This window comes from Cervus elaphus, chromosome 21 (genome assembly GCF_910594005.1).
Source record: "Cervus elaphus chromosome 21, mCerEla1.1, whole genome shotgun sequence".
Lineage (NCBI taxonomy): Eukaryota > Metazoa > Chordata > Mammalia > Artiodactyla > Cervidae > Cervus > Cervus elaphus.
Window position 1 is genome coordinate 76,025,326 of NC_057835.1, and position 25,545 is coordinate 76,050,870.

At 38.0% G+C, this 25,545-nt stretch overlaps 1 protein-coding gene and 1 non-coding gene across 2 annotated transcripts in view; both read right to left on the reverse strand.

Annotated features, from left to right (window-relative positions):
- Positions 1 to 9,242: 9,242 nt before the first annotated feature.
- TRNAR-GCG lies at positions 9,243 to 9,314 on the reverse strand. Its single transcript has one exon. It is a non-coding gene; the product is annotated as a tRNA-Arg (tRNA).
- Positions 9,315 to 23,553: 14,239 nt separating this feature from the next.
- CNBD1 (cyclic nucleotide binding domain containing 1) overlaps positions 23,554 to 25,545 on the reverse strand; it is a 368,799-nt gene continuing 366,807 nt past the window's right edge. Inside the window, exon 12 of the mRNA XM_043879351.1 lies at positions 23,554 to 23,723. Coding sequence (XP_043735286.1) covers positions 23,554 to 23,723 — 170 coding nt within the window. The remainder of the gene's footprint in view (positions 23,724 to 25,545) is intronic.

The window sequence follows — 25,545 nt, forward strand, 5'->3', positions numbered from 1 at the left end:
ACTTGATAGGTAGCATTAAGCAGATTAAAAGATTAATGAATATGGATTTATTCACAGAGGATTAATGAATTGGTATAGCTCAGAAGAAAATGCTTAGCTTGAAGCATGGAAAGAAAATTCAGAGAAAAAATTTCAGAAAATGTCTGATATACCAAGAGTCATAATCCCATGAAGAAGGTGAACAAGGCAGTAGAAGCAATATTTGAAAAGATAATTACCAAGAATTCAAACCATAAAATACAAACAAAAAAATGTAAAACACATTGTACTGAAGAGAACTAAAGGGGAAAGGTGAAACAATAAAGAAACATATCTACAAGACAGTGTAGACAACTATCTTCAAGAATATGAGGTAGATATGAACTTCAGTGAAAGAATATAAAAATCCCTATATAGGGGAAAGTGATGAGCTGGACTGCACTAAAGAGAAAAACTTCTCATCTAATGAAAACATTAAGAGAAATTCACTAGGAGAAAATTCAAATCAAGAAGTGGGAGAAAAGATATGCAATATATACATCTGATCACGTGTATAATTTACTGAAAAATCTACAAATGAGTAAAAATATAGGCCACTCAATATTCAAATGAACTAATGGATATAAAAAAGGATATCCAAATCACAAATGAATATATTTTAACCATTATTTAACCTTATTATTCTTCAAAGTAATACAAATTGAAACTATAAAGAGATTACTTCCTATCCAAATTGCTGGAAAGACAGAAAATACAGGGAGTTTGCAAGAATTGGAAGTAATGAAAATTCTTATAGACTGATAGAAAGAGTGAAATTTGTACATATAATATTTCAGTACTTACTAAAATTGAATATATGCATAAAGTATGACCTAGAAATTCAATTATGAGAAACAGGACTACCTGAAATACACTCAGTAAAAGACATTTACTAGAACGTCAAAATGTTCATGGCAGTATTTTTTCATAATAAATCCATATTATAAACAATACCAATTTACTCAACAGTATCAATCAACAAAGGAATTGGTTAAAACATATAGTATAATCAGATAAGAGGATATCATTCAGCAATGGAAATAAGCAAAATACTAATTAATCTTGCAAATATAATAATGAGCAAGAAGAGGCCATAAACTTAATCTATACACTATATTTCCTTATACAAAGCTTAAAAATGCATATAACTTCTTCACAGAATTGCAAGCGAGAATGTTAAATTTACTTTGAGGATGCAGATAGGTTTTTTACATAACTGGGAAAGGTCAAGAAAGGGCTTCTGTGGTATTTTAAAAGTCTGATTTACACCCTGCTTCTCAATCTGGGTCTGCAGTCATGGGCTGCCATGAAGATGCTACCAGTGGCATGTAAACCCACATATAAGCCACATATTAGTGAATGAATATGTTTTTAAAATATTTTTTAATGCATTGAGAATTTATTCTGATACAAAAATCACTTAAATTGTTATTGGATTCATAGCAGCTTTTTGCCATTGGATATTTTATCAATCTATAGTTACCAATATAATATCATATTATAGATGTTTATAAAATATTTGACATTTAAAATGTTCCCCATTCATAAACAAAGGTTGGCCTCAACAACTTAGATAATACACTGAAATACAGGTCATTAAATGAATGGTCATCTAAAATCTCTCTTGATTATATAATTATTTAGTTAAAAGAAGATATATTTCCAAATGATGCAAAGTATCAAAGTAATCTTGTTGTTTTGGTGAATCCCAAAAGAAAGCTCCACGTCAAGGTCCTCAGAGAAATATACTGAAAATAAGATGCAAATGTGTAGAGATTTCACATTGTCACGGGATGATTAATCTCCCTAACTACACCTGTTATCAGATATTTGATATTTACCAGAGCTTAAATTTTCAGTGGTAAAATAGATATCAGTAATTGCGATATTTCTAATGTGAATCACAATAAAAACGGAGATAGTTTGACAATCTCTGAAATAGTGACCCTGGCATATTGGCAAGAATATTGAATACAGGCTTTCCTTCTGCCATTGATATTGTTAGTCACATTTCATGCCAAATAAGCTGCCATAGCTCAAGGACGGCGTGTTCAAGAGATGCACAGCGTGAGTGATTCTCATGACAACTCCCTTGCTTTATTCCTTCCATGTGTTACTGTTTCAGGACGCAAACCATGCAGTTGTTGACTCATTCAGGTCTCTCACAAAATCAAAGATTCAGGACATCGGTAGTCTGGTCTGAGGCAGTAATAAGCCATCTGTGCTTCCCCAGTGGCTCAGCGGGGAATCCACCTACAAGGCAGAAGACGCAGGAGACTTGGCTTCGGTCCCTGCGTCGGGCAGTTCCCCTGGAGGAGGAAACGACAATCCACTCCGGTATCCTTGCCTGGAGAATCCCATGGGCTGAGGAGCCTGGTGGGCTACAGTCCCTGGGGTCACAAAGAGTCGGACACAACTGAAGCGACTTAGGCAGGGATCTAAAGGAGCTGTGGAAACACAAATCTTGCGTGCTGCAGCAATAAAAAAGCACTTTAAAACTGTGGTTGAGATAGTCCCTGGATTTACTTAGAAAACACTCACTCTTTTACTCTCAGTAGGAGGAGGAGGAGGAGTGAAGATAATAATGAAAACAGTGATAATAATCATCAGAAGCAATACTGTCCTTCAGGGAGTGCCTGCCTTGTGTGAGGCATTGTTCTAGGTAATGAACAAACTGTTTCATTTAACTGTAAGAAGAATAAGAACATGGGACATGAAAGCCTTGCTTTATGTTAATATGATTATCTTTAAAACCTCAATAGGCCCCTAATATACTTATTTCCATTTTATCCAGTTGGCTAGGATAATCCAGTTTTATCCAGGCTAGTTTTATCCAGTAGGCAGTTTTTGTATGTAGGGCTTCCTGTTTTCTCACCGCAAGCCTTTGTGTACCAAGTACCCTCTAGTTCACAAACTAATAGTTTCAAACCGAGTTAAACCAAAACCTATATGATTCTGTCCTCCAGGCTACGTTCCAGAGACTTCTTCAATAAGAAAGAATTGTTCAAGAATTGCCTAGGGAATGTTTTAAAAAAACCAATGCTCATAATACTTTCTAAGAAAAATTAATTAAATAAGAATTTCAGGGCTGGAAACAAAGCATCATTATTTTTTAAAAAGCCATGTACAGCCAAAGTTGAAACCACGGGGTTAACCAGAGGTATTTAAAAGAGGGTTAAGAGTTCAGACTTATATTTTAAGTAATCTTATCTTCTAAGAAGTCTATCTTTCTGTCCGTTATCAGACCCTAAATTTGGATTACAGTGTATTTTCCAGCAATGCAAAGAATCCAGTTATCAGCAACTGAAATCCTGATATCAATTTGGATATCAACTTTCCCTCAACAGGGGGAAAATGTTTATTTAAAAAACTGTCTTTTCTTTATTCCTTGTGTCCAGAGAGGCCTAAACTTGTCTCCTTCTTGGAAAATATGTATGATGGCCATAATAATTAATCAGCGTATTGCAACATCCTGATATTTTCCTAACAAGTTCTTAAAGATATTGCTCTTATTCCAAATGTATAACAAACCACAGTCTAACCAAGCCTGTCAACAAAATTTCAATTTTCTACCAAGAATAATAGAGTCCTTCAGCAAATTGATTTACAGGTTGGGGTTATGTAACTGCCGGCAATCCAGTACTGGTACCAGATTATTTAAAAGTATTCTCAGCTGTGAACCAGAGAAATTAAATCTGGTTATCTTAAACAGAAAATAATTATAGTGGAAGAGTGATTGGTAGCTCATAAAATCTCTCCTGAGTCCTGGAGAATAACTCCAGGTGGGGACAAAGAAGGTAAGGTGTAATGAATACCTTGCAACAGGAGCAGCCTACACAAGAAGCCATTGCCAGTGCATTGGCCGCCGATTGTTAATCTGTGAAGTGAGACGTGTGTGGGGGTTCCAATCATTTTTCACCTTCGATTTGGTATGGTTACCTTTCTTTTATTCTTTCCTGACATCATTGCTCTTGTCCTTAGAAAAATCTTTCTGGAAAAGACCTGATGTAAATAATTGAATATCAATCATAGTTCTGGGTTATTCCCGTTCAGCTGAACCAATTACAATACTGAAATATTTCCTCACCATCTAAGTTAAACAACCACTGTTAAAGCACCTTAAGTATCCCACGAGCACCTCAGCTGGTCCAGACCCCATGACTAAATACATGATGATTGGCATGTCAAGGATCCTTCAGGACCCTGTTCTGAGCTCCTTCTTCTGAATGGATCAGGACTGGGATCTTCCAAGTGTTAATATTTGAGTAATCCTCCTCTTTTCCCAGATGACTGAATTTTTGGCATCCAGAGGTGGAGCGACTTCATAAATTATTCAAGACACCCCAGAATGTAAGTGTGAATCCAGAGTTTGGAACTTGGCAGGCTTGTTCCAGAGTCAGAGCTATAAAACACCAACTCCATACTCCTTTCTTCTAGATACATTTGTATCTCATTAAGTGAATTTCCCTCACAAAAATTACAGATTGAAGGAGTGGGAGGGAGGCACTGGGGAAAACTGGAAAGGGTATCAGGAAGAGTGTTTAAGAGACCTTAAAATCATATTATGTGTATGCATTGTGCTCAAGGTTAACAACGCCTTAGGACACAGGGATCCTTAGGACTAGTGCATATTTGGCAGCTTCTTTAAAATCCTCACTTATTTAATCTTCATGATTTATATGCATTAATAACAAAAATAACTTGTTAATTGAATCATCACAGGTCAAAGGAGTGAAGAAAATAAAATGAAGCATGAAAAGAAAACAGAAATACATTTGTTCCATTATAATAAAAAATAAATAGTTTTATTTTAAGATGCTTAACTTAACTTCGGGGGGTAGAAACTGTCCTCGATTTAATTAAAAAATTAATCATTGAAGAATAGCAAGCTAGCAAATAGGAAAAGTGTCCCACTAAGAGAATACTTTTCTCCTCATAGGTGACTGGATGGGTTTGAAAGTTACAGCAGTAAAATCTGTGTTTGCTTTAGATTTACTGCCATTCTTGGTCTAAAAGAATATTAATAAGAGAGTTAAAGCCCAATAAGTTATAGCAAAAACTAAGAAAGGCAGGAAGAAACCTTTGGGCCAAATACGTTTCCTGCTTACTGTACCGACCATGGGAGACATGGTGAGTATAAACTTCTAAGACAGAGGAATTGTATAAACCCTATAGCCCTCTCTGAGACTTAGAATGATGAAAGGCTTATTTGAAATATAATAAAAAAGAGGATGAAGCAGGTTTAAATAAAGATGGATTAGGTAAGGAAATCTATAGTTTTAGGAAATATATGCAGCTGAAAGCAAAAGTAGCTTGAACAACATTTTTAAAAATTAAGAGGATCATAAGTAATCTATATTGAATACATTTTATATTTTATTCAACTCAGGTGAGTAGAGAAACTATTTATTACATTTTTAATACAGATCAACAATCTGGCTTACAAACAGGCTCACCTATAACCAGGCAATTTCTATTTTCTCTGGAGATCTATTGTCTCAAAACAGTGTCCAAAATATGTCAACACATAGGGATAAAATAAGGTGGCTCCAGAAATGGAAAAACAGTTTAATTTTTCAAAAGTTTAACTAACAAAATCCAACCACAAATATTTAGATGTCACTAGGAAATAGATACTTAAGATGATATGATATTTCAAATTTATTAATATAACAAGAAAATACTTGCAGAAATGTGCTTGCCTCTAACACAGATATAATCCAGGTCATAATACAAAGACACTGGCATCTAAAATTTTAGAGGATATTGATGATTATAATTTAATCATAGCATAATTGAAGGCATGACTACATTTGCATCTATGAGGTTTGCATCCTTGCTATGTTTCAAAAAAGGAAAGAAATGCACATAGAATTCTGAAGACTGAACGTAAAATGTAATTTCACTATGTCTCCAACACTAACCAATAAAGAGATAAGATCTTTTTGCTGTCATGAACTGTCTGGCAAACTATATAAAATGTAGAGGGAAACTCTGTTTTGTGGCAAAGTTATGCTTCATACATATTTCCCAGCACTTAGCAAAACAGATCATTTCTTTTGCTTTGATTTCAGTCTCACAAAACAAATAGCTTTGCTTTGCAATAGCACAGCCTTACTGGGCTATGGCAAGGGCATCGGATGAAGGAGACTGATGAAATAATACATGTAACTCAGAAAGTGGGCACACTAAAGGAGTTATGCCAGCGTTTTTAGTCATGGGATGCAGTTTACTCCTCTTATACAAATACTACTAACAGAACTACTCATTTCTAGGGTAAAAAAAAATTAAAATTACAGTTCTGGAAGAAATAATGCACAAGAATAAATAAAATATATAGAGAAAATTTTTAAAAAATAAGGAAGAAGTGTCCCTGACAAATATAAAGTTGTACTATAAAATGAGTAACTAAGACAGTGTGAAAACTTTTCAAATAATAAAGCAACAAATGAAATAATCAAGAGTCCAGAAATGGAAAAAAATATATTTTTAAACAGTTTCACCTAAAATCAGTAATAAAATTGTGGGCTATTAAATATACAATGTTAGGGAAATTAGCTATACTTGATTATTGGGGGTAGAAATGATCCCTGTATTGCAAGAGAAGAAATTCTAGATAATTCAAAGAACTTGGTAAACAAATGAAACTGTAGCATGTTAGACAAAAAACTGAGACCCCATAAAGTAAGTGGAATGTACAGCTTTCATTATATTAATAAAAAGAAGTGGCTGAAATATCAAAAAACCAACAGTGGATGAACTAGGGAAAATATTTTCAATATATTAAACTGGAAAACTTTCAGTACCACTAATATAAGAAAAACATGAATTGATGAAAAAGAGAAAATCTAATGAAAATAGACAAACGTTATAAATAGATAATAGCAAAAACAGAAATGCAAGTATTAAATACTTGTATAAAAGATGTTTTGCAACATTAATAGTTAATGGGATGAAAATTAAAGTGGTAGACATTTGATTCTTATTACTCATCATATTTGTGTTGTATAAAGTTGCCACAAAAACTGAACAATTACGCCACAGGGAAATACGTTAGATTTCCATGAACCTATAGTCACAACATTTTCATCAGCTAATCAATACATAACATTGTTTTATGGATATTACTGTTTAAATGCACGTGTCCAACTCTGCGACCCAATGAACTCTAGCCCGCCAGGCTCCTCTGTCCATGGAATTCTCCAGGCAAGAATACTGGAGTGGGTTGCCATGCCCTCCTCCAGGGGATCTTCCCAACCCAGGGACTGAATCCAGGTCTCCCGCATTGCAAGGCAGAGTCTTTACTGTCTGAGCCACCAGGGAAATCCTTTAAAGGCACCTCATTTAGTAAATATAGTTGATTGATTCATTAACATTGAACTTACAGTCAGCAAGCACTATAACTCACGCCTGACTGAGGTTTATCTAACACCCTTGTCTTCCTAAGGCATACCACAGCCTACTTGCACTTGGAAGCGTCAAATAGCACCGCAGCTCTACACTTGGGGGCCATTTTAAATGGCAAAATCACCAAGAAGCACAAAATATGGAAAATGCAACACTAACGCACTGCAAAAATTACACTTATTTGCAATATGAGAACTGAGCACCATTTCCTCAGCTGGGAGGGTGTGTATCAGGTGGTTCAAAAGTTTCATTGCCCTGAGCAAGTCTATGACTGGTCCAGATAGCATCGTGAATACAGATTTAGGGGCTTAAAATTAATTTTAGTGGGCAGGTAAGTTCACAAATAGGGAATCCAGGGATAATGAGAATCACTTAAAATCATCGGATGACCATAGCATGAAATAATTATATATAGTCAACATTGCTTTGGGGAAACAAGGATTTGCATACTGTGCTGGTGGAATTACAAAGTTTATAATGTGCCTGCCGTATGGCTAAGTAACACCACTTCTAGATCTTGCCTATGGAAATATGTGTATAAAAAACATAAATATGAGCACTTATATCAGGAAAATTTCTTACAGCATATAAATTTTGACCTCTCCAAAACTAACTGCTAATAGTGTACCATTGACAGGAAGCTTTACTGATAACATAAGGAGTTGGTAACACATATTATGCATGTCATATGGATTATATGATATATTCTTACAATAAGGCAAGATAGAGAAAAGAAAATTCTATCAAGAAAATCATAAGCAAGAGAAAATACATTCACAGAACAATACTGCATTTACTGATTCTGTAAGTTTACAGTGGCTGTTTACAGGGTGAATTGTGTCAGGATTTGCATCAATATTGTCTTACATGATATAAAATATTATAGGTATTATACGTATTGTAGCACTCAAAATCAGAAATGAAAATATAATGTGGAAAAAATTCATATTTATCTATAGGTATGATAATTCATGCATCAAAACAAAGAAGCAACGATACGATTGCTTTATGGTAGCCTAGTGTAATCTCTGTGATTGAGTCACAGTAGCCTTGCCTAACACTAATGAATGAATCCTTATAAACTTTTATGGCATACAGCATATTATATTCATATTCATAATACACTATTGGAAGCTTTGTTACATTTTTTTTTAAGAAAACACCTGTGATGATAATCTGATACACAATGTCTCCAATTATGAGCGAGGCGTACTGTAGGCAATGTAATTATTTGAAAGCAAAGTTATGACACTAAGAAATCAAACATATTATTAATATTACATTAAATATCACTCACCTTATGCCCAAGTAAGGATAGCCTATCCACTTTAATACAAGTGGTGCACTGATGTTCTACACAACCACTACTTAGAAGCTGATGACAGTGAAAATGGTGTCACCCAATTCTTGCCACATAGTGATTATATTCTCATATGAAGGCAAACATATGAGCAACAGACTGAAGGGCACAAGCAGAACCTTGTGCACCAGGACCCAGGAGAAAGGACTGACCCAGACCGTGAGTGTCCAGGAGTCTCCAGTGGAGGCGTACGTCGGTGGCGGCCTGCTGCATGGTTGGGGGCACTTGAGGGCACGGAGTGTAGCAGTGCGTACATGGGAACATTTGAAGGAGGTCGCCACTATCTTCATGACCTCCACGATAGTATAAGTAAGTAAGTAAGTAAGTAAGTGTTAGTCGCTCAGTCGTGCCTGACTCTTTGCGAACGAATGGACTGCAGCCCACCAGGCTCCTCTGTCCATGAGATTTTCCAGGTAAGGATACTGGAGTGGGTAGCCATTTCCTTCTCCAGGGGATCTTCCCAAGCCAGGGATCAAACCTGGGTCTTCTGCACCGCAGGCAGATTCTTTACCAACTGAGCTACAAGGGAAGCCCCCAGGATAGTTTGGCCCCAGGTAAATAACACGTAGGGAACTCACCTCCACCCATCAACAGAAAATTGAATTAAAGATTTATTGAGCATGGCCCCTCCCATCAGAACAACACCCAGTTTCCCCCTCAGTCAGTCTCTCCCATCAGGAAGCTTCCATAAGCCTCTTATCCTCCTCCATCAGAGGGCAGACAGACTGAAAACCACAATCACAGAAAACTAACCAATCTGATGACATGAACCACAGCCTTGTCTAACTCAATGAAACTATAAGCCATGCTGAGGAGGGCCACCCAAGACAGATGGGTCATGGTGGAGAGTTCTGACAGAATGTGGTCCACTGGAGAAGGGAATGGCAAACCACTTCAGTATTCTTGCCTTGAGAACCCCATGAACAGTATGAAAAGGCAAAAAGATAGGACACTGAAGATGAGCCCCCTAGGTCAGTAGGTGCCCAATATGCTACTGGAGATCAGTGGACAAATAACTCCAGAAAGAATGAAGGGATGGAGCCAAAGCAAAAACAATACCCAGTTGTGAATGGGACTGGTGATGGAAGCAGGGTTCGATGCTGTAAAGAGCAATATTGCATAGGAACCTGGAATGTTAGGTCCATGAATCGGGGCAAATTGGAAGTGGTCAAACAGGAGATGGCAAGACTGAATGTCAACATTCTAGGAATCAGCAGGCTAAAATGGACTGGAATGGGTGAATTTAACTCAGATGACCATTATATCTACTACTGTGGGCAGGAATCCCTTAGAGAAATGGAGTAGCCATCATGGTCAACAAAAGAGTCTGAAATGCAGTACTTGGATGCAATCTCAAAAATGACAGAATGATCTCTGATCGTTTCCAAGGCAAACCATTCAATATCACGGTAATCCAAGCCTATGCTCCAACCAGTAATGCTGAAGAAGCTGAAGTTGAACGGTTCTATCAAGACGTACAAGACCTTCTAGAACTAACACCCCTAAAAGATATCCTTTTCATTATAGGGGACTGGAATGTAAAAATAGGAAGTCAAGAAATACCTGGAGTAATAGGCAAATTTGGCCTTGGAGTACGGAAAGAACCAGGGCAAAGGCTAATAGAGTTTTGCCAAGAGAACACACTGGTCATAGCAAACACCCTCTTCCAACAACACAAGAGAAGACTCCACACATGGACATCACCAGGTGGTCAATACTGAAATCTGATTATATTCTTTGCAGCCAAAGATAGACAAGCTCTATACAGCCAACAAAAACAAGAACAGGAGCTGACTGTGACTCAGATCATGAACTCTTTATTGGCAAATTCAGACTTAAATTAAAGAAAGTAGGCAAAATCACTAGACCATTCAGGTATGACCTAAATCAAATCCCTTACAATTATACAGTGGAAGTGAGAAATAGATTCAAGGAATTAGATCTGATAGACAGAGTGCCTAAAGAACAATGGACAGAGGTTCAGGATGTTATATAGGAGGCAGAGATAAAGATCATCCCCAAGAAAAAGAAATGCAAAAAGGAAGAATGACTGTCTGAGGAGGCCTTACAAATAGCTGTGGAAAGAAGAAAAGCAAGAGGCATTTGAATGCAGGGTTTCAAAGAATAGCAAGGAGAGATAAGAAAGCCTTCCTCAGTGATCAATGCAAAGAAATAGAGGAAAACAGTAGAATGGGAAAGACTGGAGATCTCTTCAAGAAAATTACAGATAGCAAGGGAACATTTCATGCAAACATGGGCACAATAAAGGACAGAAATGGTAGGGACCTAAAAGAAGCAGAAGACATTAAGAAGAGGTGGCAAGCAAAACTAAACAAATGGGATCTAATGAAACTTAAAAGCTTTTGCACTACAAAAGAAACTATAAGTAAGGTGAAAAGACAGCCGTCAGATTGGGAGAAAATAATAGCAAATGAAGAAACAGACAAAGGATTAATCTCAAAAATATACAAGCAACTCCTGCAGCTCAATTCCAGAAAAATAAATGACCCAATCAAAAAATGGGCCAGAGAACTAAACAGACATTTCTCCAAAGAAGACATACAGATGGCTAACAAACACATGAAAAGGTGCTCAACATCACTCATTATTAGAGAAATGCAAATCAAAACCACAATGAGGTACCATTACACACCAGTCAGGATGGCTGCTATCCAAAAGTCTATAAGCAATAAATGCTGGAGAGGCTGTGAAGAAAAGGGAACCCTCTTACACTGTTGGTGGGAATGCAAACTAGTACAGCCACTATGGAAAACAGTGTGGAGATTCCTTAAAAAACTGGAAATAGAACTGCCATATGACCCAGCAATACCACTTCTGGGCATACACACTGAGGAAACCAGATCTGAAAGAGACACATGCACCCCAATGTTCATCGCAGCACTGTTTATAATAGCCAGGACATGGAAGCAACCTAGATGCCCATCAGCAGATGAATGGATAAGGAAGCTGTGGTACATATACACCATGGAATTTTACTCAGCCGTCAAAAAGAATTCATTTGAAACAATCCTAATGAGATGGATGAAACTGGAGCCCCTTATACAGAGTGAAGTAAGCCAGAAAGATAAAGAACATTACAGCATACTAACACATATATATGGAATTTAGAAAGATGGTAATGATAACCCTATATGCAAAACAGAAAAAGAGACACAGAAATACAGAACAGACTTTTGAACTCTGTGGGAGAAGGTGAGGGTGGGATGTTTCAAAAGAACAGCATGTATACTATCTATGGTGAAACAGATCACCAGCCCAGGTGGGATGCATGAGACAAGTGCTCCGGCCTGGTGCACTGGGAAGACCCAGAGGAATCGGGTGGAGAGGGAGATGGGAGGGGGGATCGGGATGGGGAATAAGTGTAAATCTATGGCTGATTCATATCAATGTATGACAAAACCCACTGGAAAAAAAAATATATAAATAAAATAAAATAAAAAAAAAAAAAAAAAAGAAGAGGTGGCAAGAATACATAGAAGAACTATACAAAAAAGATTTTCATGACCCAGATAATCATGATGGTGTGATCACTCACCTAGAGCCAGACATCCTGGAATGAGAAGTCAAGTGGGCCTTAGGAAGCATCACTACAAACACAGCTAGTGGAGGTGATGGAATTCCACTTCACCTACTTCAAATCCTAAAGAGGATGCTGTGCAAGTGTTGCACTCAATATGCCAGCAAATTTGGAAAACTTGGCAGTGGCCACAGGACTGGAAAAGTCAGTTTTCATTCCAATCCCAAAGAAGAGAAGTGAAAGTCACTGTCATGTCCGACTCTTTGCAACTCCATGGACTATGCAGTCCATGGAATTCTCCAGACCAGAATACTGGAGTGGGTAGCCTTTTGCTTCTCCAGGCGATCTTGCCAACCCGGGTTGAACACAGGTCTCCCACATTGCAGGCAGATTCTTTAGCAGCTGAGTCACAAGTGAAGCCCCTCCCAAAGAAAAGCAAAGCCAAAGAATGTTCAGACTACAGCACAATTGCTCTCATCTCACACGCTAGCAAGGTAATGCTCAAAATTCTCCAAGCCAGACTTCAACAATACATGAACTGTGAACTTCCAAATGTTCAACCTGGATTTAGAAAAGGAAGAGGAACCAGAGATCAAGCTGCCAACATCCATTGGATCATTGGAAAAGCAAGAGAGTGTCAGAAAAATATCTACTGCTTTATTGACTATGCCAAAGACTTTGACTGTGTGGATCACCCCAAAATGTGGAAAATTCTAAAGAGATGGGAAAACCAGATCACCTGACCTGCCTCTTGAGAAATCTGCATTTAGGTCAGGAAGCAACAGTTAGAACTGAACATGAAACGATAGACTGGTTCCAAACAGGGAAAAGAGTATGTCAAGGCTGTGTATTGTCACCCCGCTTATTTAACTTATATGCAGAGTACATCATGAGAAACGCTGGGTTACATGAAGAACAAACTGGAATCAAGATTGCCAGGAGAAGTATCAATAACTTCAGATATGCAGATGACACCACCCTTACATTTTGTGAAAGTTAAGAAAGTGAAGAAGAACTAAAGAGCCACTTGATGAAAGTGTAAGAGGAGAGGGAAAAGTTGGCTTAAAACTCAACATTCAGAAAACAAAGATCATGGCATCTGGTCCCATCATGTCATAGCAAATAGATGGGGAACAGTGTAAACAGTGACAGACTTTATTTTCTCGAGCTCCAAAATCACTGCAGATGGTGACTACAGCCATGAAATTAAAAGATGCTTGCTCCTTGAAAGAAAAGCTATGATCAACTTGGACAGCATATTAAAAAGCAGAGACATTACTTTGCCAACAAAGGTTTGTCTAGTCAAAGCTATGGTTTTTCAGTAGTCATGTATGGATGTGAGAGTTGGACTGTAAAGAAAACTGAGCATTGAAAAATTGATGCTTTTGAACTGTGGTGTTGGAGAAGACTCTTGAGAGTCCCTTGGACTGCACAGAGATGAAGCTCTGATATTTTGGCCACCTGATGTGAAGAACTGACTCATTTGAAAAGACCCTGATGCTGGGAAAGATTGAAGGCAGGAGGAGAAGGGGACGACAGAGGATGAGATGGTTGGATGGCATCACCGACTCAATGGATATGAGTTTGAGTAAACGCTGGGGGATGGTGATTCAGGAGGAGGCCTGGTGTGCTACAGTCCATAGGGTTGCAAATAACTGGACATGACTGAGCAACTGAACTGAACTGAACTGAAGTGTGTTAACTATATGGTATGATGATTATTTTCTACTCATTATGTGGAAATGGATTATCACGAAAGTCTTCATCCTCCTCCACTTCACACTGAGTAGACTGAAAGTGAAAGTCACTCAGTTGTGTCCTACTCTGCAACTGAGGAGGAGGAGAAATAGGAAGGTTGTTCTTGTTTTTCAGGGATAGCAGATACAGAAGCAGTGGAGGAGATAGAAAGGGAGGAAAAGAGGCAGGCACACTCCGTGTAACTTTATAAAAATGCATCATAGTTTATGTCTGATTGCTTTGCTTTTTCATTTCTCCAAAAATTCTTCTATATGAAACCAATCCCTCATCCACTGTCTGTTTTAGTTTCAATGCTCATATCATAAAAGGATCCATGTTTTAAAAAAGTCAAAAGCAGTCTTCAGTAATCAGAACTCTTCCGTCAGGCTATCTGTCGTCAATTTCTTTCGTTTCTGGCACTGCTTCTACATTTTCCTCAGCATTGGTTCGGAAGCACTCATCTCCATCAAGTTGCTTCTGTTTGTCCCTTTGATGTGATGTCTATTAGCTCTTGAATTTCTCTAAGATCCATATCTTGAAACCCTTCACACTCTCCCCCCCTCCTTTTTTTTCCTTCTATATCCACATGATTTCCTTGATTGGCTCTATTGTAAAGCCTATGAAGTCATGCACAACATCTGGACACAGTTTTCTCCAGAAGGAGTTTATTGATTCAAGTTTGATGGATTTCACAGTTTTTTCTATAACAGTGATGGCATCTCCAAAAGTGTAATCCTTCCAGACTTTTATGATGTTTCATCAAGATTCTCTTCCATAGAGTTGACAGTCCATTACAAACATCCTTATGACCCTCTGGTCTAAATGCTGAATTAGAGACATTGTATTTAGGGGCAAGTAGACCACATTGGTGACTTCGATGCTGAATTCAAGGGGTTCTGGGTGACTACGGGAACTGCACCCCACCCCTCACTCCCCCCCCAAAAAAAAACTTTAAAAGGCAGCTCCTTACTGGAAAGGTATTTCCTGACTTCAGGGAAAAAACATAAATGGAACAAATCCAGAAAAAGTGTTTCATTGTCCAGGCCTTTTAGTTGTACAATTAAAAAAAAACAAACAAACAAACAACAACAACAACAAAAACAACTGGCAGCTGCAGTTTATCTTTTTAAGGTTCAGAACTTAGAAGCATTTGAGAAAAGGGCATTTGCACGAAATGGTGACATTGTCTTATTCCTTCCTGACTTAAAGCCCGGTGCTCCCTTCTCTTCCTTACTAATAAACGTCCCTTGTGGCATTTTTTCCCCAAGAATGTCTGCATTAACAACCTGCTCAGGCAGATATCCTTTCTTCTCAATGATTTTCTTAACAGCACCTGGGAACTCATCTGTTGCCTCTCAGTTACCTGTTATCTTGATATTTTTAAGCCAAATTTCTTTCTAAAATTATCAAACCATCCTTTACTGGAATTAAATTGTCCAGCTTTAGATCCTTCACCTTTCTTTTGCTTTAAGTTGTCAGATAATGACTTCAGTCTTCTCAAATCATCTTAGTAATCCATAGATATGTCTTTCGTAGAGCAATCGTGTACCCACATCAAAACTGCATTTTTAATATGAGATTTTTTAAAAAGTAGTTTGCAAGAAGTACAAGATTTTCGAACCTGGTGGAATGACCACAGCAATGACATTCCTTATTTCATTTTTTTATATAATGGTCCTTACGCTGGATCCATTTCTCTTGAAGTGGCTGGCAACCTCAATTGCAGACCTCAATCACTGGTACATATCAAGCAATTCAATTTTTTCTTGTAATGTCATGTCTTTTCCTGCTTCTTGGGAGCACTTCCAGCATCACTAGTGACACTTCATATGGGTCACTTGGTGTTACCCAAGGTTTAGGGTATTGTGCTAAATATAATGAAAAATGTGCAAGTACCATGAGCCATCACTTTTTACTGGGGTACCAATGTACTGGCAAGATCAACTGCTCACGTGGAGATGATTAGTATCACACGGAATTTTAAGCTCACAACTCGAGCTCATTGTGATAGCAACAGGAGGTTTCTATGACATTTTGACAGTAGGACAGTGTGTACTGGAGCTAACTTCACACAGCCTTGCTTTAACACTGCATCCAGACACTTGCTTGCATTTCTCTTGACTGCAAATGACACCATGTATGATCTGTAAGTGTTTGTCTGCGGAAGTTTTGATAAATCTTAATTTTCACAAGAGATTTGTGACTATTTTATGGTAATACATGATAAAATAGACTAGTATCAACATATATTTTGTGCATTCATGACATTACTAATTTTTAACTTTTTTTCCCAGTATTTCTAGGCTTTGTGACTTATCTACAAGTTTTTTCAACTTATTGCAAATCTCTGAAGAATTTTTAAATATACATACTGCAAAAAAATCTGGATATAAGTAGCCTACACAGTTCAAACTCATGTTGTTCAAGGGTTAACTCTCTATATAAACTCATATAAATATGTGCTTAAAGTCTTGAAGAAAATAAAGAAAAATAATTGACTGTCTAAAAGGTGGAAACTGGGGAGATTTAAAGAGAAATTTTACTACTTTTAGGTGTGTTATTTATTTTGACTATTTAGGTAGTACGTTGTTGACATTTTTCCCCACAGAAACAATACTAAATGTTATTTTTATTATTAAAAATGCATTTTAAAAGGGAAGATATACAAGAAATAAAAATATATTTTGCCCTTGAAGACTTTTGCTATAAAATTTTAAATTACAAAGTATTATAAAAGACAAATATCTAAGATGACATGAAAAAAACCATCTGATTCTAAGTTGAGTATGGACATTTCAGTGAAAGGAGGCAACATCTCAATTCTAACACAAGTTTGCTAAATGATTTAAAGGAAATGTCTATAGTCCTATAAAAACTAATTCTGTGGTGTTTGGAAAAAATTAATTTATATGACTACATAATCATGTCACATTATAGATAAACACTCATAAAAGAGAGAAGAAGGTTTTGTGTGCCATAATTTCTGATCCTAAGGAAGGAATGAGCTGGGGGAAAATACACCTAAACTCACCTCAATATGTCTTCCATAAGCCTTCTCTGTGATGTTTTTATGTTTCCCATTAACCTCTATGTGCTCCTAAAATGTATGGAAAAGGCTCTGTGAGCAAGCCTATGTAACATCCCTGCCTTGCCTCTGAAGCATGATCACTAGCTGTCATGAGAGTCTCAAAGGATTGAAATGACACAGGCACACACCAAGATTTTACAACACTACTTTACAAAAACAATTCTCTTCTTTTGCTGTGATCAAAACGACTTTTTAAATCTTGATTATAGCATTTTAAGAAAGTGTTTGGCACCATTAGGACATCAATAAATATTTCTTAAATGAGTGAAAAATTCAATAGGTTGTATAACATATAACACATTTTAAAGAAAATTTTTCCTAGACTATTCAAAAGCCATAGAACTGCAGAAAAACCTTATTTTTATTATTGACAAAAAAAAAAAAAAACTTGCCAATATCACAGGCATACAACCATCTATGTACTCTATCTCCAGGATCTTTAAATTCAATTCAAATATTACTACTTATTTTCATATTAAACTCTATCTAGAAGGAGTCTATACTCATATATGCTAAATTCAAAGGGCATATTTAACTTTATATTGTCAAATTCTCAAGTAAGAAGTCATTAAGCAAAAGTACTCTGAACTGTTGACCTATGTTTAGTGAACAAAGTGAGAACAAGATATTAAAATAATATCATTTTACTTTAATTCAAATAATTCATTTGGTGATTTGGTGTCCTTGTGTGTGTGCTAAATTGCTTCAGTCCTATCTGACTCTTTGTGACTCTATCGACTCTATTAGTGTCTTTACTGAAAAGGAAATAAATAATACCTCAACTTGATTTGCTTCATCATGGCAGTCATGTAAACAATAGAGATATTTATTTAGCCCATGTAAAAATGGTATTTTATTTTTTATTGAGTTAGTTGAAAAAGAGCCAAAAAAATTCAAAATAAAAATGATTTAATCAAATCAACAGTGAGTTTAATTAATGTTTGCCAAAAGTTTTCACTTTTGTCTCAGGTTCAAAGGATTTGTTAACAAAATAAGCCACTCAATATATACAAATAAATAATACAACTATTTATTAGAGAATTATCTAGCTTACTTTCAAAATACTAACATTAAAAGAAAAGAGAAATAGAAGAGCAGAAGATATATCACCAAATAAGATTCTGAACAACATCCAGACTTAAACAGTGCTGGCAAGTCCCCTGTCAGAGTGCATCTGGAGTAGCAATTGGGAAAGGATCTGTGGGTGAGACTTCAAAGACTGCAGTTTGGGGTTCCCATTTATAATCCCAGGATGGACCCAGACTGATATCATCATCAACCTGTGAGCAAATTGCAAGCTTGGGTTCAGGTTAACGATTTGGTTCTGACATGTAAAACTTGGACTGTTGCTAAGCCTGAGGCTTGATTGCCTGGGGCCCCCTCCAGGGGCTCAACAACCTCAGGAATCCTCTCCCATCTTATCTATGGGGCTTTAAGTCTTGCAGTCCCAGCAGGCAGTCACTCACAGTCACTCCATCTGGGCAGTGTCCAGGCAGATTAGAATCAAGGTCAGAGGCCTGCTCTGCTTTGTCTCTGAAGCTTAAACAGAACTGTTTATTTAATTTCCCTAACAATTGTCTGAAACCTAAACTAAATGTTAAAAAATAAACTATCTAAGACTTTATATCCCCCTTTGATATACAGATAGCCAGTCTCACACCAGAAAAGTAAAACACAGAGGTTCTTAAATCTTAAAATGCACTATCTAGTTAGATTGCATTTTTTAATCATCACAGCCTTAATATACAGATAAGTTTAGATAAAAGAATATAAATTACTATTCTAACCTACCTATGAGCCACAGTGAAAAGGAGGGGAAAAAGTGAGAATGCAAATTGTAACTGAAAACAAGATTCATTGCAAAATTCAGACTTAAATTGAAGAAAGTAGGGAAAACTACTGGACCATTCAGGTATGACCTAAATCAAATCCCTTATGATTACACAGTGGAAGTGACAAACAGATTCAAGGTATTAGATCTGATAGACAGAGTGTCTAAAGAACTATGGACAGAGGTTCGTGACATTATACAGGTGACCGTGATCAAGACCATCCCCAAGAAAAAGAAATGCAAAAAGGAAAAATGGCTGTCTGAGGAGGCCTTACAAATAGCTGAGAAAAGAAGAGAAGCCAAAAGCAAAGGAGACAAGGAAAGATATTCCCGTTTGAATGCAGAGTTCCAAAGAATAGCAAGGAGAGATAAGAAAGCCTTCCTCAGTGATCAGTGCAAAGAAATAGAGGAGAACAATAGAATGGGAAAGACTAGAGATCTCTTCAAGACAATTAGAGATACCAAGGGAACATTTCATGCAAAGATGGGCTCAATAAAGGACAGAAATGGTATGGACCTAACAGAAGCAGAAGATATTATGAAGAGGTGGCAAGAATACACAGAACTGTACAAAAAAGATCTTCATGATCCAGATAATCACAATGGTGTGATCGCTCACCTAGAGCCAGACATCCTGGAATGAGAAGTCAAGTGGGCCTTAGGAAGCATCACTACAAACAAAGCTAGTGAAGGTGATGGAATTCCAGTTGAGCTATTTCAAATCCTAAAAGAGGATGCTATTGTTGTAGCCACGTGTTCCGGGAAACAAACTCACTCAGGACCATGCAGATAGTGGAGTGCAGCTTATTACACCAGTGTGCCCAAGGCAGAGTCTCCTCTTAGCCAAGGACCCCAACCGACTTTTGTGAAAACCTTATATGCCTTAAGTGTACTGCTCAAGCCCACATCCCCAGATTCCTTAAACCTAGCCTGGGAAGTGTAAAAGGGAGATGCAATCAGGTTACAGCCATGATTCATAATTGGAAGGGTCAGGTGGTTACACATTGTAGCCTATACCCTTGCCATAAAGATTACAAAGGTGATTGACTACAGAGGGGATTATTACATTCTTTTTGGCGACAGGAAATCTTGGTATGGAATCTGGTGTTTATCAGTCCAGGAGGCCAGTTTGGGCGTAGGTAAGCTATCCTCATTGTTACTAGGCACATAATCCAAAGCAAACTGAAAGTGCAAGGTGGAGTTTCCTTCTTTTTCAAGATGGAGTCAGCTCAGTCTGTTCCTTTCCTCCCTCACTATTAAAATGCTGCATTCATTATGTCAGAAAATTTGGAAAACTCAGCAGTGGCCACAGGACTGGAAAAGGTCAGTTTTCATTTCAATCCCAAAGAAAGGCAATGTCAAAGAAGACTCAAATTGCTGCACAATTGCACTCATCTCACACGCTAGCAAAGGAATGCTCAAAATTCTCCAAGTCAAGCATCAACAGTATGTGAACTGGGAACTTCCAGATGTTCAAGCTGGATTTAGAAAAGGGAATGGAACCAGAGAGCAAATTGCCAACATCTGTTGGATCATCAGAAAAGCAAGAGAGTTCCAGGAGAACATCTGCTTCTGCTTTATTGATTATGCCAAACCCTTTGACTGTGGGGATCATGACAAACTGTGGAAAATTCTTCAAGAGATGGGAATACCAGGCCACCTGACCTGCCTCTTGAGAAATCTGTATGCTGGTCAAGAAGCAAAAGTTAAAACTGGACATGGAACAAGAGACTGGTTAGAAATTTGGAAAGGAGTACATCAAGGCTGAACACTGTCACCCTGCTTATTTAACTTGTATGCAGAGTACACCATGAGAAATGCTGGGCTGGAGGAAACACAAGCTGGAATCAAGATTGCCGGCAGAAATATCAATAACCTCAGATATGCAGATGACACCACCCTTATGGCAGAAAGTGAAGAAGAACTAAAGAGCCTCTTGATGAAAGTGAAAGAGGAGAGTGAAAAAGTTGGCTCAAAACTCAACATCAGAAAAACAAGGATCATAGCATCCAGTCCCATCACTTCATGGCAAATAGATGGGGAAATAGTGGAAACAGTGACAGACTATATTTTTGGGGTCTCTAAAATCACTGTGGATGGTGACTGCAGCCATGAAATTAAAAGATGTTTGCTCCTTGGAAGAAAAGTTATGACCAACCTAGATAGCATATTAAAAAGCAGAGACATCACTTTGCCAACGAAGGTCTGTCTAGTCAAAGCTATGGTTTTTCCAGTGGTGATGTATGGATGTGAGAGTTGGACTATAAGGGAAGCTGAACACTGAAGAATTGATGCTTTTGAGCTGTGGTATTGGAGAAGACTCTTGAGAGTCCCTTGGACCGCAAGGAGATCCAACCAGTCTGTTGTAAAGGAGGTCAGTCCTGGGTGTTCATTAGAAGGACTGATGTTGAAACTGAAACTCCAATACTTTGGCCATCTGATGTGAAGAACTGACTCATTTGAAAAGACCCTGATGCTGGGAAAGACTGCAGGCGGGAGGAGAAGGGGACGGCAGAGGATGAGATGGTTGGATGGCATCACCGACACAATGGACATGAGTTTGAGTAAACTCTGGGAGTTGGTGATGGACAGGGAGGCTTGATGTGCTGCAGTCCATGAGGTTGCAAAGAGTTGGACACAACTGAGGGACTCAACTGAACTGAATACATTTATACAAAGTTTAACCACCCTACTCCACTTTACTCCCCAGCTCATAGGTGATCTCTTCATTTAAACAGCTATTAGGATTAGAGTTGGGAATAATTATTTGACTTTCATCAGTGCTTTTTATTACCAAGAATCTTCTTATGTTATATTACTAATCTAAAATATGGACTTCCCTGGTGCCTCAGCTGTCAAAGAATCCACCTGCAATGTGGGAGAACTGGGTGAGATCCCTGGGTTGGGAAGATACCCTAGTGAAGGACATAGCTACCCACTCCAGTATTCTGGCCTGGAGAAGCTAAAATATAATTATTTAAGGCAGTTCTAATTTTAAATAGTCACCATGATAGTAGCATATTCATAACATACACAGTATGGATGATTACTATATCTAATCAACAGATTAAAAAAATATACCCTTTGATCATGCCCACAAAAAAAGTAGTTTGCAATTTGATATCATCTTCATTGTTGTTGTTATTTTAATCATTATGTTTATTTTTATTATATGTTTAACCATGGAGTGGTTGTGTTATCAGTGTATTCACATCTGCTGTCTGTGGGACTGAAAAAAGTCACACTTATTTTATAGCAATTATATGACCACCCAGTCCACAGGTGTTTTTCTTTCTGTTTTCCAAGGTATAGTACTTTTATTTCCTACATTCATCTTGGCACTTATCATTTAGTCTGTTACATCTCATATATTGACCCCTTATTATTTCTAAACTTCCCACTATTTAAGTGTAATTGACTTTTTCTGGTAATCCACACTTTCTATGAACCTCACAATCTCTTCTGGGAAAGAAAGGATGGTTTGTATTTCTTTTGAAATTCTCAAGCCTAACTACATACCATGTGCTATCTAAAAACTTGAATTCGTGTTAGACAAAATACAATAATGAGCAATAATTTAGTGTGTAGGTCTACTTACAAACTCTCATTTTTGCTACTTAAAAAAGAATTAAAACTACTTGGGTCCTATTATATCTAATTAACAGCTCAAATGCAGTGTTTCTGGAGGTAGAATATTGCTGGAAGACCAAGAATACTTGTCTAAGTCATAGTGTGAACTGTGCTTGAATCTTGTCTGTAGAAACTGTTTCCGCATTATTTCCTGAAGAACGAACGGCTGCCAGTCTGCTTATTGAAATCTCCTCCTGATAGTACTTAGTGTCTGTAGAGTTAACATGCTTAAAAAGACATTCTTGATTCCATCCCCAATTTTACTCTACTTTCAATCTCCTAGATTCTAGTGAATGTCACCCTTATCTTTTCAATTCCTCTGTCCAAGAACTTAGTCATTTCATAGTTCTGACTTTAAAACAAAACAAACAAACAAAAAAACTGTAGAAAGGCCTTCAAACTTTGATGCTAAACCATTTTTAAGTGATCATTTTTTAGATTAAACAAACAACAACAAAAAACGATTTTAAGCCAGCAATAGGGATGTGGGTGCATGCTGCGAAGTCACTCAGTCGTGTCTGTCTCTTTGCGACTCCATGGACTGTAGCCCGCCAGGCTCCTCATGGAATTCTCTAGGCAAGGATACTGGAGTGGGTTGCCATTTCCTTCTCCAGGAGAGCTTCCCAACCCAGCGATCGAACCCGCGTCTCATATGTCTCCTGCATTGGCAGGTGGGGTCTTTACCACTAGCACCAGCTGGGAAGCCCAAAGTGAAAGTGAAAGTCACTCAGTTGTGTCCGGCTCTTTGTGACCCCATGGACTTGCAGTCCGTGGAATTCTCCAGGCCAGAATCCTGGAGGGTAGCCTTTCCCTTCTCCAGGGGATCTGCCCAACCCAGGTCTCCTTCATTGCAGGCGTATTCTTTCCCAGCTGAGCCATGATGGCTTCCCTGGTGGCACAGAGAAGAGGGGTGTGGGGAGCGCAAATTAGCCAAGACTGCATGGTCAGGCTCTCTCGCCCCGCTTTTTGTACATAGTGGTTATGTCACAGCTGAGATCACTTATAGCCCTGCGCATGCACACCCAGGGTACAGCTTGGTCACGGGCTACTTTGTGCGGTTCGCCTGTGTGAGCGTCCCCATGAAAGCCCCGGCTGCTGCTGCATCGGGGCCACGCTGGAGCGACATCATGGTTATGCTCTAAGAGGGTACGTTATGGCTACACTGTGGTTCTGTTATGGCTGCTGCTAGCGCTGCCCTGCCAGCCAGGAGAGAGGGAACGTGTCTGTAGCTCCTACAGCTCCTTGCGTCTTCTCCCAGCCCCTTAGCTCTAGCCTCGCCTACCCTGGGATCAGTGAACGGTCGGAACAGAAAGACAATTGGCATCATGAACAGGATCCGCAACACAAAGGGCTTCCCTGATGGCTCAGTGGTAAAAATCAGCCAGTGCAAGAGGTGCGAACTCAACCTCTGATCCTGGACGATCCCTTAAGCCACAGAGCACTAAGCCCATACACCGCAACTGTTGAGCCTGTGCTCGAAAGCCTGGGAGCTGCAAACACTGGGCCCATCTGCCGGAAAGACCATGATTCTCAACTAGGGAAGCCACTGCAATGAGAAACCCACGCACTGCAACTAGAGGGTAGCCCCCGTTACCACAGCTGGAGAAAAGCCCGTGCTGAAATGCAGCCTAAGTTTACAGAGTTGCAAACATACCACCATTTAATTTAGGATATTTATTATCATTCAAAGGAATTTACATCTTTTAACAGTCACTCTTCATCCCTCTCCATTTTCTCTCTCAATCCTAACAACCACTAATCTACTTTCTATCCCTGTAGATTTTATTCTGGATATCTCATAGAGGCAGCATTACATAATATATGGTCTTTTGTGACTGGCTTCTTTTACTTAGCATGATGTTTCCAAGGTTCATCCATGTTGCAAGGTTCGTTCATGGAATTCTCCAGGCAAGAATACTGGGGTGGGTTGCCATTCCCTTCTCCAGGGGATTTATACAACCCAGAGATGGAACCTGGGTCTCCTGCGTTGCAGGCAGACTCTTACCATCTGAGCTACCAGGGAAGCCCCATCCGTGTTGCCCTGTGTATCAGTACATCACTCCTATTTATTGCTAAGTATCCATTGCATGGATATATCACATGTTATCAGTTGATGAACATTTGAGTTGTTTCCATGTTTTGGCTATTATGAATAATACTGTTACAACCACCCACGAGTGCAATTCCTTACTTATGCAGTAAATGTATGGTTTTATGAAGAACTATCAAGTTATTTTTCAAAGTGGTTGCACCATTTTATATTTCCATCAGTTGTGTATGAGAATTCCCATTACTTCACATCCTTTAAAGCATGTATTGCCTTTTAAAATTTTTGCTACAATAGTGGAAAAGAAATGATATCTCATTGCAGTTTTGATTTGCATTTTCTTAATCATTATGTTTAGCATCTTTTTATGTGCACACTACCCTATTTTGTATTTTGGAAAAATATCTGTTGACTATCCACTGATTTTAATGGTGGTGTTAGCACTCTTTCAATATTCAATACCTTATTATAAAAATTATTTCCAATACTTTCTTCCATTATGTGGATTATCAACTTCTTGTTAGTATAATTTGCAATGCAAAAGTTTTAATTTTAATGAACTTCAATAAATCACTTCTTTTTCTTTTCTTGCTTGTGCTTTGGAATCATAATTAAAAAGAGTTTACCTAACTCAAGGTCACAAAGACTTACTCCCAAATTTTATCCTAAGAGTTTTATTAGTTTTGTTATTACATTCAATTCTATGAGTCTTTGCAACCATTTAAATTTAATTTTTGCCTGTAGTGTGAAGTAGGAGTCCAACTTCATTTTTGTGTGTGAGCATATCCAATTATCTCAGGATCACTTTTGAAACTGCTGTTCTTTCTCTTGGAATTATTTTGTCATCCTGTCAAAAATTGACCATAACTATAAAAAGTTTATGTCTAGA